General features: G+C 47.7%; 1 protein-coding gene across 1 annotated transcript; it reads left to right on the top strand.

Annotated features, from left to right (window-relative positions):
* The first annotated feature begins 268 nt into the window (after positions 1 to 268).
* Positions 269 to 8,264, top strand: PRDM13 (PR/SET domain 13). Its single transcript, XM_019738866.3, has 4 exons — positions 269 to 445; positions 1,981 to 2,112; positions 2,417 to 2,537; positions 6,008 to 8,264. Exons 1-4 carry the CDS (start codon positions 302 to 304, stop codon positions 7,750 to 7,752), a joined length of 2,142 nt encoding a protein of 713 aa, XP_019594425.3. The 5' UTR covers positions 269 to 301; the 3' UTR covers positions 7,753 to 8,264.
* The last annotated feature ends 5,084 nt before the right edge of the window (positions 8,265 to 13,348 follow it).

Here is a 13,348-nt window from a genome sequence, read left to right as displayed (position 1 = left end):
TTCAGAGGCCTCGATTATGCAGGGGGCTGAGGGAACCACTCCATGTGACCCTCTCGGGTGGGACTCTGCAGCTGCTCCGCAGCCCAACTCTCTCACCAAACTCCGCGCCCTTGCGCTAGCAGTGCCAAAAGGCGCCCGCCCTGATAGAAAAGGCGCAGTGCATGCCCGGCCGCGTCACTCCGCGGGCGGAGGACGCACGTCGGGGCGCGGCTCCCTGGCTCGCGCGCGACTGCGGCTCTGTCACTCGCACCCTGCGGAGGACCCCGCGCGCCCAAGAGCCTGCCTGGCGGCGGCGGCAGCAATGCACGGAGCCGCCCGCGGTCCAGCCACCAGCGTGAGTGCCGATTGCTGTATCCCGGCCGGCCTGCGCCTCGGGCCGGTGCCAGGAACCTTCAAGCTGGGCAAGTACCTGTCAGACCGCAGGGAACCCGGGCCCAAGAAAAAGGTATTAGCCATTCCAACCTCCGCCCCCTATCGTTCGCCTCCTTTTTCCCTGGCCCAGGAAACTGGTAAATAGGGCAAGTGGAGGAAAGGGGTGATTGATTCGTTACCTGCTAACTCTGCCAGGTGGAAGGGAACTTCGATTATTCCCTGCAAATCTCATTAACTGAGAAATGGACGTGGGCCGGGCTGAGGGAAGAGGATGTGGCTGAGAGGGGACGGCCCCCAGGTGGGGTGTACAGGGCTGTTTGCGTGCCAGGACACTTGGAACCCGCGTTTTCCCGCATCTCTGGGGTCTCCTCAGAGGCGCGGATGCTCCCGGCCTCTATCCGCAAATGCGCCTTTCCTGTTTTGCAAGGCTCCAGGCATTGCGGACGTTTCTTTCCTTCTTCCCTTCAGTAAGCTAATTTGAGGCTTATTTTACCTTAGAATAATTAAATCTCATTTCCTCCGAAAAAACAATCCTTGGGAAACTCTCAGTTCCTAGAACCTCCCCAAATTTCCGCGGATGTCTACTTTGTGGGTTTGGCGCTCACACAGTGTCAGAGTGGGGATTCCAACCTTTCCTCTCAGTTGTTTTTTGGGGTAAATGGAGAGAGGTGATTGCTCTGAAGCGGGCTCCAAGGGCGAGGAGAGCCCACCCGTGTAGGGCACCTGGTCTGGGTACCTGCTGCCGGGCTTCGAGAGCACAGGATCACAACTGGGAGGGGTCAAGTCCAACCCGCCAGTTCTGACTCCCAAAACAGCGTCGCGACCCCTGACCAGAGAGGAGTTTTCTAGGCCCCTCCCGCCTTCATGCATGCCAGCCGGCAGAGGTCGGCGAACAACCACGGGGAAATGAAGGTGGTGGTGGTGGTGGTGGTGGTGGTGGTGTGGGGGGTGGGGTAGGGTGGGAGAGGACCCTAGTTTTGGTTTGCTGCTGCCTAGAGCTCTCTTGTAAGAAATCGCTCTGATGCCCAGGCAGAGGGATTCGCATCTGGCTGCTCACGCAATCATCTCCTCCGCGGACTAAAGCAGCGTTTGCTGCGCACTACGCCTTCTTCTTTAAATGCGCTTTAATTGCTTTTAAATAGCCGGTCAGCGTGCGGCCACTTTGTTCAAACACTTTCACTGCCGGACTTGCTCTCACCTCCGCACTGGAGAACGAGAGTACACAAGAGAGAGTGGGGGACACTGGGTTTTGGGACTGACTTTGAAACGTCATTACCCTGGTAATTGGGCTGCTCTCGGAGCCGCAAGAGGGAGAGCTGGGGTGGGAGTGGGCGACGTCTTGGTATAAAATGAGCCCTGGTGCTGGGGAAGGGGGAGAATGCCCTCACTCCTCGTGTTGTCAAGGTGGGGCTAGAGGGGGCGGACTGTTCGCCGGTCTCCACTCTTCCTTCCTCTCCCAAGCAAAGGTCCTAAGGAATTACCCTCCTCCCAGCAGTCCACAGCGAACACAAGCAGTTTCCTGAATCTGGTGCGGTTGAGGATAATTTTCCCTCTGGGCTGTGGGCCTGGCTGTGGCGAGGGGGAGAACGACCACTGCTTATGTTGCAGGTGCGCATGGTGAGAGGGGAGCTGGTGGACGAGTCGGGGGGCTCTCCTCTGGAGTGGATAGGGTTAATCCGGGCAGCCAGGAACCCCCAGGAACAGACTCTGGAAGCTATTGCAGACTTACCCGGAGGACAGGTACTGCGGACTTCCCCTCCCCCCACTGCCAATTCTATCTGCCTAACCGTCAGTGAGGTGGCCACCAATACGTATTAAGAGCAAAGTACTTTAGCTACCGTCTCATTTAAACATCCCAACAACCCTGTAAGGTAGATACTATTATTTACCATTTGAAGATTGAGGGAAATGAGGTTCAGAGAGATCCAATAGCTTTTCCAAGGTCACACAGCTTCAGAACGGGGATTCCAACCTTTTCTCTCAGTTGTGTTTTGACCAATTATCCAAGAAATGACAGCAAGCTGTCCTGTTCCTTACATCCCAGATCTTCTACCGAGCGCTTCGAGACGTCCAGCCAGGGGAGGAGCTGACCGTGTGGTATTCCAACTCCTTGGCTCAGTGGTTTGACATCCCCACAATTGCAACTCCTACGCACGACGAGAAAGGTACCGCCTCCCAGAGGGCCTCCTGGCCAGCGTGGGTGGACAAGAGTCCAGCCCTCCTCTGGTCTTTGGGAGAGTCCCCAGACTTGAAAAAGCCTTTCTTTTGCGCTGTGTAAAACTGAATTCACGCTCCCAGTTCGTGTGGGCAGAGAGGTGATGTTACCACTACCCCCTTAAAATCAACAGTAAATGATAAGTGACAGTAATAATCTGGCTCATGGTGGCAGGGAAAAAATACTCTTTATGAACTTCACCGGGGTCATCATTTCCTATTGCATACCCAAAGACTTAATTATTTACTCAATTAAGAATCAATAAAGAAGCATTAAAATATTATCACATCAGGAGCACTAGAAAGCATAACAAACCTGGAGTACTTCTAAGTGAAGGGCATCTCTTTCCCACTGGCTTGAAGGAGAGTAAAGTATTTCTACATTATTTTAGAAGCATTATGGTACTTACTGTTGGTCAGTTGCCTGGTTGTGAGGCTCTTCCATTTAAATGGTTTTTATTCACTTCCCCCTCCCTACTTAAGTTGAATTTGGGATGCATCCCAGTTTCTTAGATTTATTTGATCCCTTCCAAAGCCAAGAGCGGATTTATGCAAATTAAGGTGCACTAACTAAAGAGAAAAACATTTTCAAATCTTTCCTAGAACACTGAAGAACACTTCCTGTGGAAAAAAGCTGGGAGGTGCTAAAGTAGTTAAGATCTTGACACTCCTTTTTAATGCACAGACCTTCCATGACTTTCTTTTTTCCTTGCCAATTGTTTATCTGTAATTTCTCCTGAAGACACAGTTGATATTTAAAGTCAATATAATAAATGCTGTGAAGTATTTTCACATGTTCTCCCTCTGAATTGACTGCTCAATCTCATCCCTTTATACATAGAGTTAAAAAAATAACACATATGTGGGAATTGAACACTTCATGAATACTTGTAAGGCAGAATGACGTTTATTCAGAACAATGAATCACTTCACTTCAAAGCTTCACTGTCTTCTGTAAATTATTTATATTGATTTTGTGGATAGATTTGTATGTATTCGTGAAAGTTATCTTAGTTTGTTCCTTGTATCACAATTATATTAAATTATCTTGTCAACATCTTCCAGTAAAAGAGAAACATTACAAAAGCCCGAATAGTGGAAAACTCTCAAATCTGCCATCACAGAATAATTCCAAGGGCTACTGGCCTTTAGGGGACGTCTGTTCTGCACAGAACACCCTTCCTTAGGCACTCTCAAATATTATAAAGGTAACTGGTTTGAGTGGTGGCCCTTGTGTTTTCATTTCAGCCAACAGTTTATAGACATCATATGGTAATAGATGTCAAAATAGACATCATTTTCCTTTTGGGGAATGTATGGATTATTTTCAATCCTGACTTTCTCAACTTTGAGATGTTTGAAATCTTGACAATCTTACATCACAACATGAAGGAGAGGAGGAGAAGTCACTTATGAAGTGTGTTTGATACTTTTGGCATAGGTTGGATTTCAGAGTCCAGAGAACATGTCAGTTGGTTAGGATAAACTGAAAAAGAAACACATTGGAACTGAAAACATATATCTAATGTATGTTTAAATCTTGAAAAGAGAAAGAAATAAGTAGGGATGGCTGCTATTCTCCCAATATTCACTAATTCCAGTGGATTTCAATTCCATAATAAGATTAAGGAAAATACTGACCCCTCCCCCCTTTTTTAAAGAAACAAAGCTTACTTGGCTTTGCACTGAGCTAAGTCATTCTGGGCAACATCTGAAAACTCCCTTTAAAAAGGGGTGATGAAAGGGGGGTTCTGAACGTAGGAGAAGGAAGGTTAAGATATTAAATCAGCATACACGCTAAGAGAACCCAGGAGGTCTCTTCTCTCTTTTCAAGATTTATTTTACATGGCTGTTTAATATAAGGTAGCAGAAATATTAAAATGATTTTATCCAAGTATTCCATAAACAGTTAGTATATGGTCACATAGGCAAATCCTCCCCATTTTTTTCTTTCTGGCCTCCCAATGGTTTCAGCTGGAAGAAACAGCTCCTTACTTGAACTTCCACCTTAGTTATCTGGTGGGGGGGGGGTACTACTTGCTTTATTCGAAGCCAGAATAAAATACATGAAGGGAGAAAGATCTGCATTTTTCTCCCATTGTTGTTCTGTAGTAATGTTTTAGAAGTTTGAGCTGCTTGTGTGCAAGGAGGGAAAATTTAGCTTTTACATTAAATTTAATGTCTGACATATACTTTGGATACTTCCTTGTGGCTCAACTAACTTCTTTTTCAGAAATCCTTCCTTTCTGTATTATCAATAAATCACAACATCGAAAAAGACATCCATTTGCAAATTGCTGTTCTCTGTACAGATGTAACAGGACTTTTTTGAGTGAAAATTAACTTCCACCATGTGATCAGAATCTGTTTCATACATGTCTCTTGATTGTGTTCACAGACCCTGACAACATTAAACACTAATGTTAAATAATATTAAACACAAAAGAAGGTTTGACACCAAAAAACATGTATATAATTCCTGGTAGAGAACAATGAACTTATTAAAAACTGAGTACGTATATCACTTATGTATGTTTATGTAATAAAAATAAACTATATATCTTTTCCAAGGACTTGACAAAGCTTGGATTTGTGCAGCTATCTGGGAGTTAATTAATTACCAGGTGGAAAACTGACAAGATAATGTAACATCATCCTTTAGTTTTTAGAATACAGGACATAGGACTTTTTCTTTTCTCCCATCAAATTAAATGAGGTTAAAGAGGAAATAAAGATACAACTAATTTTGAAGATTAGCAAATCATAGTCCCTATGTGGTCCTTCAGTTGGTCACGCTCCAGGAAAACCTCAGGCAAAGTGTTTAAGGCTGGGAGGGGGGTGGAAAGATGGGTAATGGACATGAAAGACATTGTTCTATGAAAAGGAATGATTACATATGGCCCATACATACAGGATATTGTCTCGCTTGGTAATGAGGAGCTCACGACCATTAGATTGGCCTTTGTTCAGTTTATCCAAACTCTTTGACATACGCCACCTATTCTGCAAACGCCAACAGATGGGCCCGGGCACAGCACAGCCTCAACATTTGATTTAGAGCAACAGCTGCTCTCTGCTCTCATCTCTTCCCGGCCAGCCTGCCTGAGCTCTGCCCTCCCAACGAAGATTTGCTCGTACGGCCCTGAGGAAGTCTTCGTTGGAAAGGTCCAGATCACCCCTGTTGGCCTCTAAGTAGTCCCAGAAGATGGAAATGGTGATAAAATTGGCCATTTGGGGACACCTCGGGGTCCTTGCTACAGTGGGACTACCGAACTCAATTATTCGCTGGGACCCTGAATACTCCTGCTTCTGCCCACACCTCTGGTCAAAACCTGGACTTTGCCTTGGGTGCGCTGGCGCTTTCTTTCTCTCTTGCTTGTTCACCTCTCACGGGGTCGCTTTTCTACCCTTTCTCACGCAGGGGAGGAGCGCTACATATGCTGGTACTGCTGGAGGACGTTTAGATACCCCAACAGCCTTAAGGCGCACCTACGTTTCCACTGCGTGCTCAGTAGCGGCGCGGGCCGCGCCTACCTGCACCATGAGCACGCCGCTCGTCAGGGCGCTGTCCCGGTCGCGGATGGCCTTCGCCTCTCTCCGAAACCCCAAGTGCCCGACTTCGCCGTGGCCGCCCGGGTGGGCACTTTGAGGCCCCAACCGCAGGCCCCGCCGCCTGTCCAGGCCTACGTAGCGAGGGAGAGCATCAAGCGAGAGGCCTCGGTGCCATCGGCCACCTCGCCACCCCCGGCCAAATGGGGGCCGTCCAAGAAGGGCAAGGAGCAGCCGGAACGCGCCCTGGAAATAAGCGGTGCCTCCGGGGGACAAGGCCACTTCCTCGGCATCGTGGGCAGCTCCCCAGCGGGGGGTGGCGGCCTGGCCTTCTACCCCGGCGTGCGCTCAGCTTTCAAGCCTGCCAGCTTGGCCAGGGCAGCTGCAGCCGCTCATGGCGACCCCTACCGGGAGGAGGGCGGTGGCAAACCTGGGGCCGGCCTAGCCTTAGGCAGACTGCTGGGCGGAGGTCGGGCGGGAGGGCGCCCAGGAAGCGGGGAGAACCCGGCGGCGGGCGGCGCGGGCCACCACCATCACCACCACGCGCACCACCACCACCATCACCACCACCACCCTAAGTGCCTGCTCGCAGGGGACCCGCCGCCGCCGCCTGGCCTGCCCTGCTCCGGAGCTCTGCGCGGCTTCCCTCTGCTCCCCGGGCCCGCGGAAGAGGCGTCCGCCTTCAAGCACGTGGAGCGCGCCCCGCCTGCCGCGGCCGCCTCTCTGCCAGGAGCGCGTTACGCGCAGCTGCCCCCCGCCAACGGGCTGCCCCTGGAGCGCTGCGCGCTGCCGGCCCTCGACGCAGGCGGGCTCAAAGCCTACCCCGGTGGCGAGTGCAGCCACCTGCCCGCCGTCATGCCAGCCTTTACCGTCTACAACGGGGAGCTACTCTATGGCTCACCGGGCGCCGCAGCTTATTACCCGCTTAAACTGCACTTCGGCGGGCTGCTCAAGTATCCAGAGTCCATCTCCTACTTCAGCGGGCCCGCGGCGGCGGCAGCGGCGGCTCTAAGCCCCGCCGAGCTGGGCTCTCTGGCTAGCATCGACCGAGAGATCGCCATGCACACGCAGCAGCTCTCCGAGATGGCGTCCGGGAAAGGTCGCGGCCGGCTGGACGCGGGGACGCTGCCACCCGGCGTCGTGGCGTCGGGTGGCGCGGGAGGTGGTGGCAGCGGCGGCGGCGGCGCGGGCAAGCCCAAGACGGGTCACTTGTGCCTCTACTGCGGCAAGCTGTACTCGCGCAAGTATGGGCTCAAGATCCACATGCGGACGCACACCGGCTACAAGCCACTCAAGTGCAAAGTGTGCCTGAGGCCATTCGGCGATCCCAGCAATCTCAACAAGCACATCCGCCTGCACGCCGAGGGCAACACACCCTACCGCTGCGAGTTCTGCGGCAAGGTGCTAGTGCGCCGCCGAGATCTGGAGCGCCACGTCAAGTCCCGCCACCCCGGCCAGAACCTACTCGCCAAGGCGGGCGACAGTTCGGGCACGGAGCCTGACTACCCTCAGGAGCCTGGGGAGCCCAAGAGCGACAACGACAGCGACGTGGACGTCTGCTTCACGGACGACCAGAGCGACCCTGAGGCCGGGGGCAGCGGCCAGCGCGACTCATAACGAAGAAAGGGGTGTATGTGGGAGGTGTGGACAGAGAGAAGTGGGGGTTCTGTACTGGAAGTAGAGGCTCTCCTGATGGTGAGAAGGACCTAGTTGACCAATCCGTTTTTATTTTGGAGGAGCGCCAGATTTTGGAACAATGAGAAGTACCAGGTCCGATGCTGAAACTCAGAGCAAAGGTTAGAAGAAACCTGGTCTCCTGAGCAGCCTTCGGGGATGGCGTTCCCGCTCTCCAGGTCTCTGGACTCTGCGGATGGGTTTCCCCCCAACCGCCCAGACTGTCCGCTCTCCAGGTTTAGGATCACGGAATGTGAACTTCACAGCGCTCTTGAGGGCGCCAATGTCAACTGCCACGTATTTTAAAATTGTTCTTTTCTGTGGAGGAAATTGTGCCTTTTAAAATGATGTTTTTGTGTGTGTATTTTACATTAGCATATCACTGCATAGGCAAAACAGTAGTCACAGTTGGGTAGATGTGGCATCCATACCCTTGTTTCCATTTCATCTACGTCTTGCCGCATTTAATACAGTGGTAGCAGGTGTACGAATTGGTCAAGTTGCAATTGTTTATAAGAGAATAATGACAAATGTAAAATATCTAAAGCATGAATTTAAGAGCACGCAATATATAATTGTAAAGAAAATGTCCTATTTGGTAGAGTACAAATGTGATGTATGTTGTTTTATAATGAATGATGTACAGTGGATTCAGTATTTTGGTCTTGGTTCCAGTTTGTGCAATCTTTAATAAAAGTAAAGCTACAAAGGAGAGTTGTTCACTTAATTTCAGCAGGTTCTTTAAAGAAACAGTTTAATTTGTAAATGATTTTCGAGGAGGCTTCATAATAAAATAAATCACAGGACACTTGCATACTTTGATTATTCATAAAATAATTGTTAAGTAGTGTTGTAATAGGGAAATATACCATTTTCAATATGTGCATTTCATAGGCTCTTAGACAGCAGGCAGAGCAATTGTTTTCTGAAATCATTGTTAATCACACTAAGTGTTTTTGTGTTTATGGGAAGAAGTTAATGACTTTCAAGAAAAACATACATTTCTTGTAAGAAAGGATTATGGAGTTGTAAAATCACTATTTCTTATGTACCATTTTGACAGAACTTTCCTTGGGAAGCAAAAAAAAAAAAAAAAAGAAACTTGCTCAGTGCTTTTTATGATGCATACACTTTAATATTCATTCAACAAACACTAAAGGAGGATCTATTTTCATTGGAGATGCTGATCTATTTGCTCTACGTAGGTTCTTTTTTCCATGTATTCCAACAAGCTTGTGCTGACCATATGGGTCCTGTTTTACGGAAGAGAACAGGTCACTGGGAGGCCAATAATTAGAGCAGAAAGTTAGAAGCAGTAACTTTATTTAAGGATATAAAAATAAATGCTAGCTAATGGAAAGATAAAACAATTTTGTGGGCTAAACTTAGAAAGCACCCTTTCTATTTCTCACCTTAATTTGAAAATCGTTTTCAAATTAAACTGTTTCTCACACCACAGTACTCTGAGGAGGATTTCACTGCAGTTATTTAAGAAGTGGAGGATTAGTCATCCCCTCAGCTAGGGGCAGGTCTATAGTGCTCTTCCCAGAGGTTGGTGGAAGATATTTGGTCACCAAAAAGTCTGGTTATGCCCCTTGATGATTTAACTCAGTTAAAAATGCCCTTCATTTCCAGAATCCTGATTACTGGAGCAGTTCACCCTGCTGTCTCCCAGTTGAGAACATGGCCTCCATCGTTAGGTGGCTGGCATGGACCTTTCCTGACCGATCAGCAGGAAGCACGAGGAGCATCTGACTTGGTGGTGATGAGTAAAAAGATTTTTCATGAAAAAACTTTCACTGGAAATTATAGGATTTTTTTTGTGTGTGTCAGCTGTCCAGAAAATGCTTTGTAAAAGAAAGCCCAAAGAAAATAAAAAAGATGTGTGGATTAACATGTACATATATGGTGATAATGACACTACATTTATTGAGGACCTACTCTGCCAGATCCTTATGCTATTTGCAGTTCTTCTCCACAGATACTGACTGTGGGCTTGCCCCACCCCATTCAGTGATGGCCCTGCCACACACAACTGGAAGTAAACCCAAGCATCTGCCTGTTTAGCCTGGGCTCCAGCAGCTTCTCACTACTTGCTTAGTATCATGGTCCTGCCCTTTGAAGCAATTATACTTGAAACCAAATTCACAATTATAGAGAAATATTGGAAAACTTTTCTGAAATCAGATAGTGGAAGTCCTCAGGGAAATGGGGAAAGGCTGCCCAGATTTGAAACATGGGAAAAGTTTTATCAGCTTTAAAAATCATGTTTTCTTCTCCATTCCCCAGCTCAGTACTAAGTCCTATAATCCTTGTTGTTTTTTGTGAAAATAGTCTTTAAAGAAATAAATTAAAAATAGTTTGGTGAAAGGAAATACATTCAAAATTGATAAAGATTTAAGAAAACAAACAAACAATCCTTTGGCCTTCTGTTTTCCCGTTTGTAAATTGATAGCTATATATTATAAAAAATGAAAATTGAACATAGATTTAAAAGGCTCTTAATCTCAGGTCATTTGGAATTCTTCATAGGTTGCCTCACATAATCTGTATGTGTGTCCGTGGATGTGCCCACTCTCATATATAATCAATGCAATTATTTATTTTAATGGTGAAGTTCAATCAGTGATATACAATCAGTAACAATATTACTTTTTTAAATGGCTCAGTTGAAGTAGTGTTTCTCAGATTATTTCTTTCAATCTCCTATCCCCACTTTCCTACCCCAACCCTCAATCCTTCTTATCCTGATGACCACAACTAACTTTGAGGGTTATACTAAAGCCACTGGAAATTTCTGAGATTTTAACTGACTATTTTGTACCAAAGATTGAAAAAAAAAAAAAAAAAAGATAGAAGGCCTCATGCCTTTTAGAAGTGAAAGATTCTAGATTGTTTGGGCCTACTTAATTTGGACATTAAAATGTTTTGCTAACCTAAGTAAATTAGACAGACGTGGGCTCTAGGCTTGCCTCCACCACTTACTTGCTTGGCATCTTGAGCCAATCTCTCGATTGCTTCAATTCCCTCCTCTATAAAACACGTTGAAATAAGCAACAGGGTAGTTGTGAAGATTGAATGAATTAATGCAGTTAAACTTAGACTCAAGCCTGGTGCATACATAGTAAGCTCTCAAACGATACAGCACCACTTAAGTTCTGGGGATACCTACGGAGAAATACATCGCTAGGCGATTTTGTCATTGTGCGAACATCATTGAGTGCATTTACTCAAACCCAGATGGTATAGCCTACCCCATACCTAGGCTATGTGGTACAGCCCATTGCTCCTAGGCTGCAAGTCCGTACAGCATGTTACTGTACTGAGTACTGTAGGCTATTGTAAGACAATGATAAATATTTGTGTACCTAAACATATCTAAACACAGAAAAGGTACAGGAAAAATATGGTATAAAAAATAAAGTGTGTGTGTACCTGTGCATAGTGGGCACTTTGGGGGCGAGGAGCAGAGGGAGGCCTGTGGAGGGAGGCACCCTCTAAGGGAGAGTAGACATCAGGAGGAGGGAGGGAAGAAGGGAGAGAGGGAAGGAAGAGAAGGGGAGAGAAAGGGAGAGCAGAGATGGAATGAGAACCAAGAGATAAAGGTTATAATGCGAAATAATAAAAGGGAGGGGGGGAGAGAGAGAGAGAGAGAGAGAGAGAGAGAGAGAGAGAGAGAGAGAGAGAGAGAGAGATTCGAAAGGGACTGGGAGAGGAAAGAAAAAAGAAACGGAGGGAAGGGAATTGAGTTTGAGCGCACGAGTGCCTCTACGTATGCGAAGGGTCTGGTGTGTGTGTGGAGGTGGGCTCTTCGTCTTCACTCCTACCCAGCTGTTCCTCTCTTCTTCTCCAACTCTTGGCTCTAGTCTCAGTTAGTTGGTGGACGGCTTGCTGAGCCTCCTCTTGTATTTAAACCACTCAGAGCAAGCAGTAAATTTAACATTTGGTAGGATCCAGCCTTTTCTTTCAACACTCAAACTTTTTAATTATAATCCTTTGTAATCTTGTGGGCCAGCGAGGCGTATGCTACATGCTGTCTGTCGGTGATTCAAACTCCTTATGCTTGCATGACAGTATTAAAAACGACTCTAGCAACTCTTTGTGGTTCCATCTTAAAGACATCAAGGAACGAGATAAAGGTTGAGGCTCTTTTATAAGCAATAGCGTATTTTTGCAGAGCACTCGCTCTCTCCTTGGTTCACTTCTAGCCCCGGACAAACTCGTACCAACTTTAGTAAATAAAGGCCTTTCATACTTTTGTTAAAGAGAAACTTCTTCAGACCTCTTATCAAACCTTTCAATTTTGAGCTCGTTCAAATGGTTCACAGCGCTTAAGTGAACAGGAAGAAGAATGCTTTTCGTCTGTTTTCATTAATTTTTGAAATGCTCAGCTGTACGGCGAGTGAAGAGTTTACGCAGAACAATGTAGCTGAGACGAGCGCCCATACATCTCTCTCCCCTTCTGAGCCCAGCAGAGAGCATACGGCAAGAGCCGAAATTCCTCAAGGTTCTACTGGGGGAAAGTTTATTTACTATCTAGCTTCTGAGGCAAGGAGGTGAGTCTCTGCGGGGTTCCAGGTTAGAACTGCTCTTCAGGGAAGCTGCGGGAGCAGTGCTGGTGCTGCTGCTGCTGCTGCTGCTGCTGGGCTTCCAGAATCCGGAGGGTGGTGATTAGCTGCGCGTCTTTTAGTCTGAGCGCTGTCATTGGTTCATCTTTTGGAGCCACGGTTGCTGTTGGTGGAGGGCTGGCTGCGCGCGAAGATCTGGGCAGGTGCTGCCCCCTGGGAATCCCTGGCCCAGCCAGGATGTCGCTGCTTGGGCGGGTGCTGCGCCAAAGCCGGAGCGTGTGGCACTCTTGCGAATCACAGCTTCGCTCTCACTGGAAAAAGGAGTTTCCGGGTTCTGGGTTGGGGCAGAGGTGTGGGAGTCTCCGGGCGTTTAGGTGTTACAGTCCTGGATCCCTGAAAGGGAGGAAGACTCGGGAATCCTCCTCCTCCAGCCCCGGCGACCAGGAGGAGGTCAAGGAAGTTCCAGGAGCCCTACTAGTCCGTGTTTAAATGACCCTGCCCTGCTCTGGCTGGGAGCTGCGATACCAGCGCAGCGCGCCCACGCCATCTGCTGCTTTCCCAAGGAGAACCCGGCAGAGGCGCTGGCGCCATCGGGAGGTCAGACTTGACCCTTGGCTACCCAGGTGTGAGTTGTGAAGAGAAGGGCTCAACAGACGGCGGGGCCAACGTGTTTAGTTCCAGAAGGAGCGTGGCGCTCGATCTGGGCTGGGTGACCTTCCTACAAAAGATGAAAGGAGCGCTTCTGTCATCTGTAACTGTAGTTTAATTCAAATGAGGTGTAACCAATAGTGCGACAGACAACTTGTTAGTGCCTTTGGCTTGCATTCCATTTGAAGACCCTGATTTTATTTCAGTACAATATGTTTCAATTGTTTAAATTTTAGCATTTTATGTAAGTAGATAAAAATGAAAGCACAAGTTATTAAAGAATATAAAAGTGATAGCATAGATTTTTGGTAATCAGAATTAAA

This window comes from Rhinolophus sinicus, chromosome 2 (assembly GCF_057876585.1).
Source record: "Rhinolophus sinicus isolate RSI-liver-muscle chromosome 2, RSI-T2T, whole genome shotgun sequence".
Taxonomy (NCBI): domain Eukaryota; kingdom Metazoa; phylum Chordata; class Mammalia; order Chiroptera; family Rhinolophidae; genus Rhinolophus; species Rhinolophus sinicus.
The sequence above is the reverse complement of the archived record's forward strand: the minus strand, read 5'-3'. Positions and strand labels throughout refer to the sequence as shown.

Excerpts from the sequence above, each read along its gene's own strand:
- PRDM13 (XM_019738866.3), top strand. The coding sequence starts at position 302 with ATGCACGGAGCCGCCCGCGGTCCAGCCACCAGCGTGAGTGCCGATTGC. Across the intron at positions 446-1,980 it reads AACCCGGGCCCAAGAAAAAG|GTGCGCATGGTGAGAGGGGA; the intron begins GTATTAGCCATT and ends CTTATGTTGCAG. Across the intron at positions 2,538-6,007 it reads TCCTACGCACGACGAGAAAG|GGGAGGAGCGCTACATATGC; the intron begins GTACCGCCTCCC and ends TTTCTCACGCAG.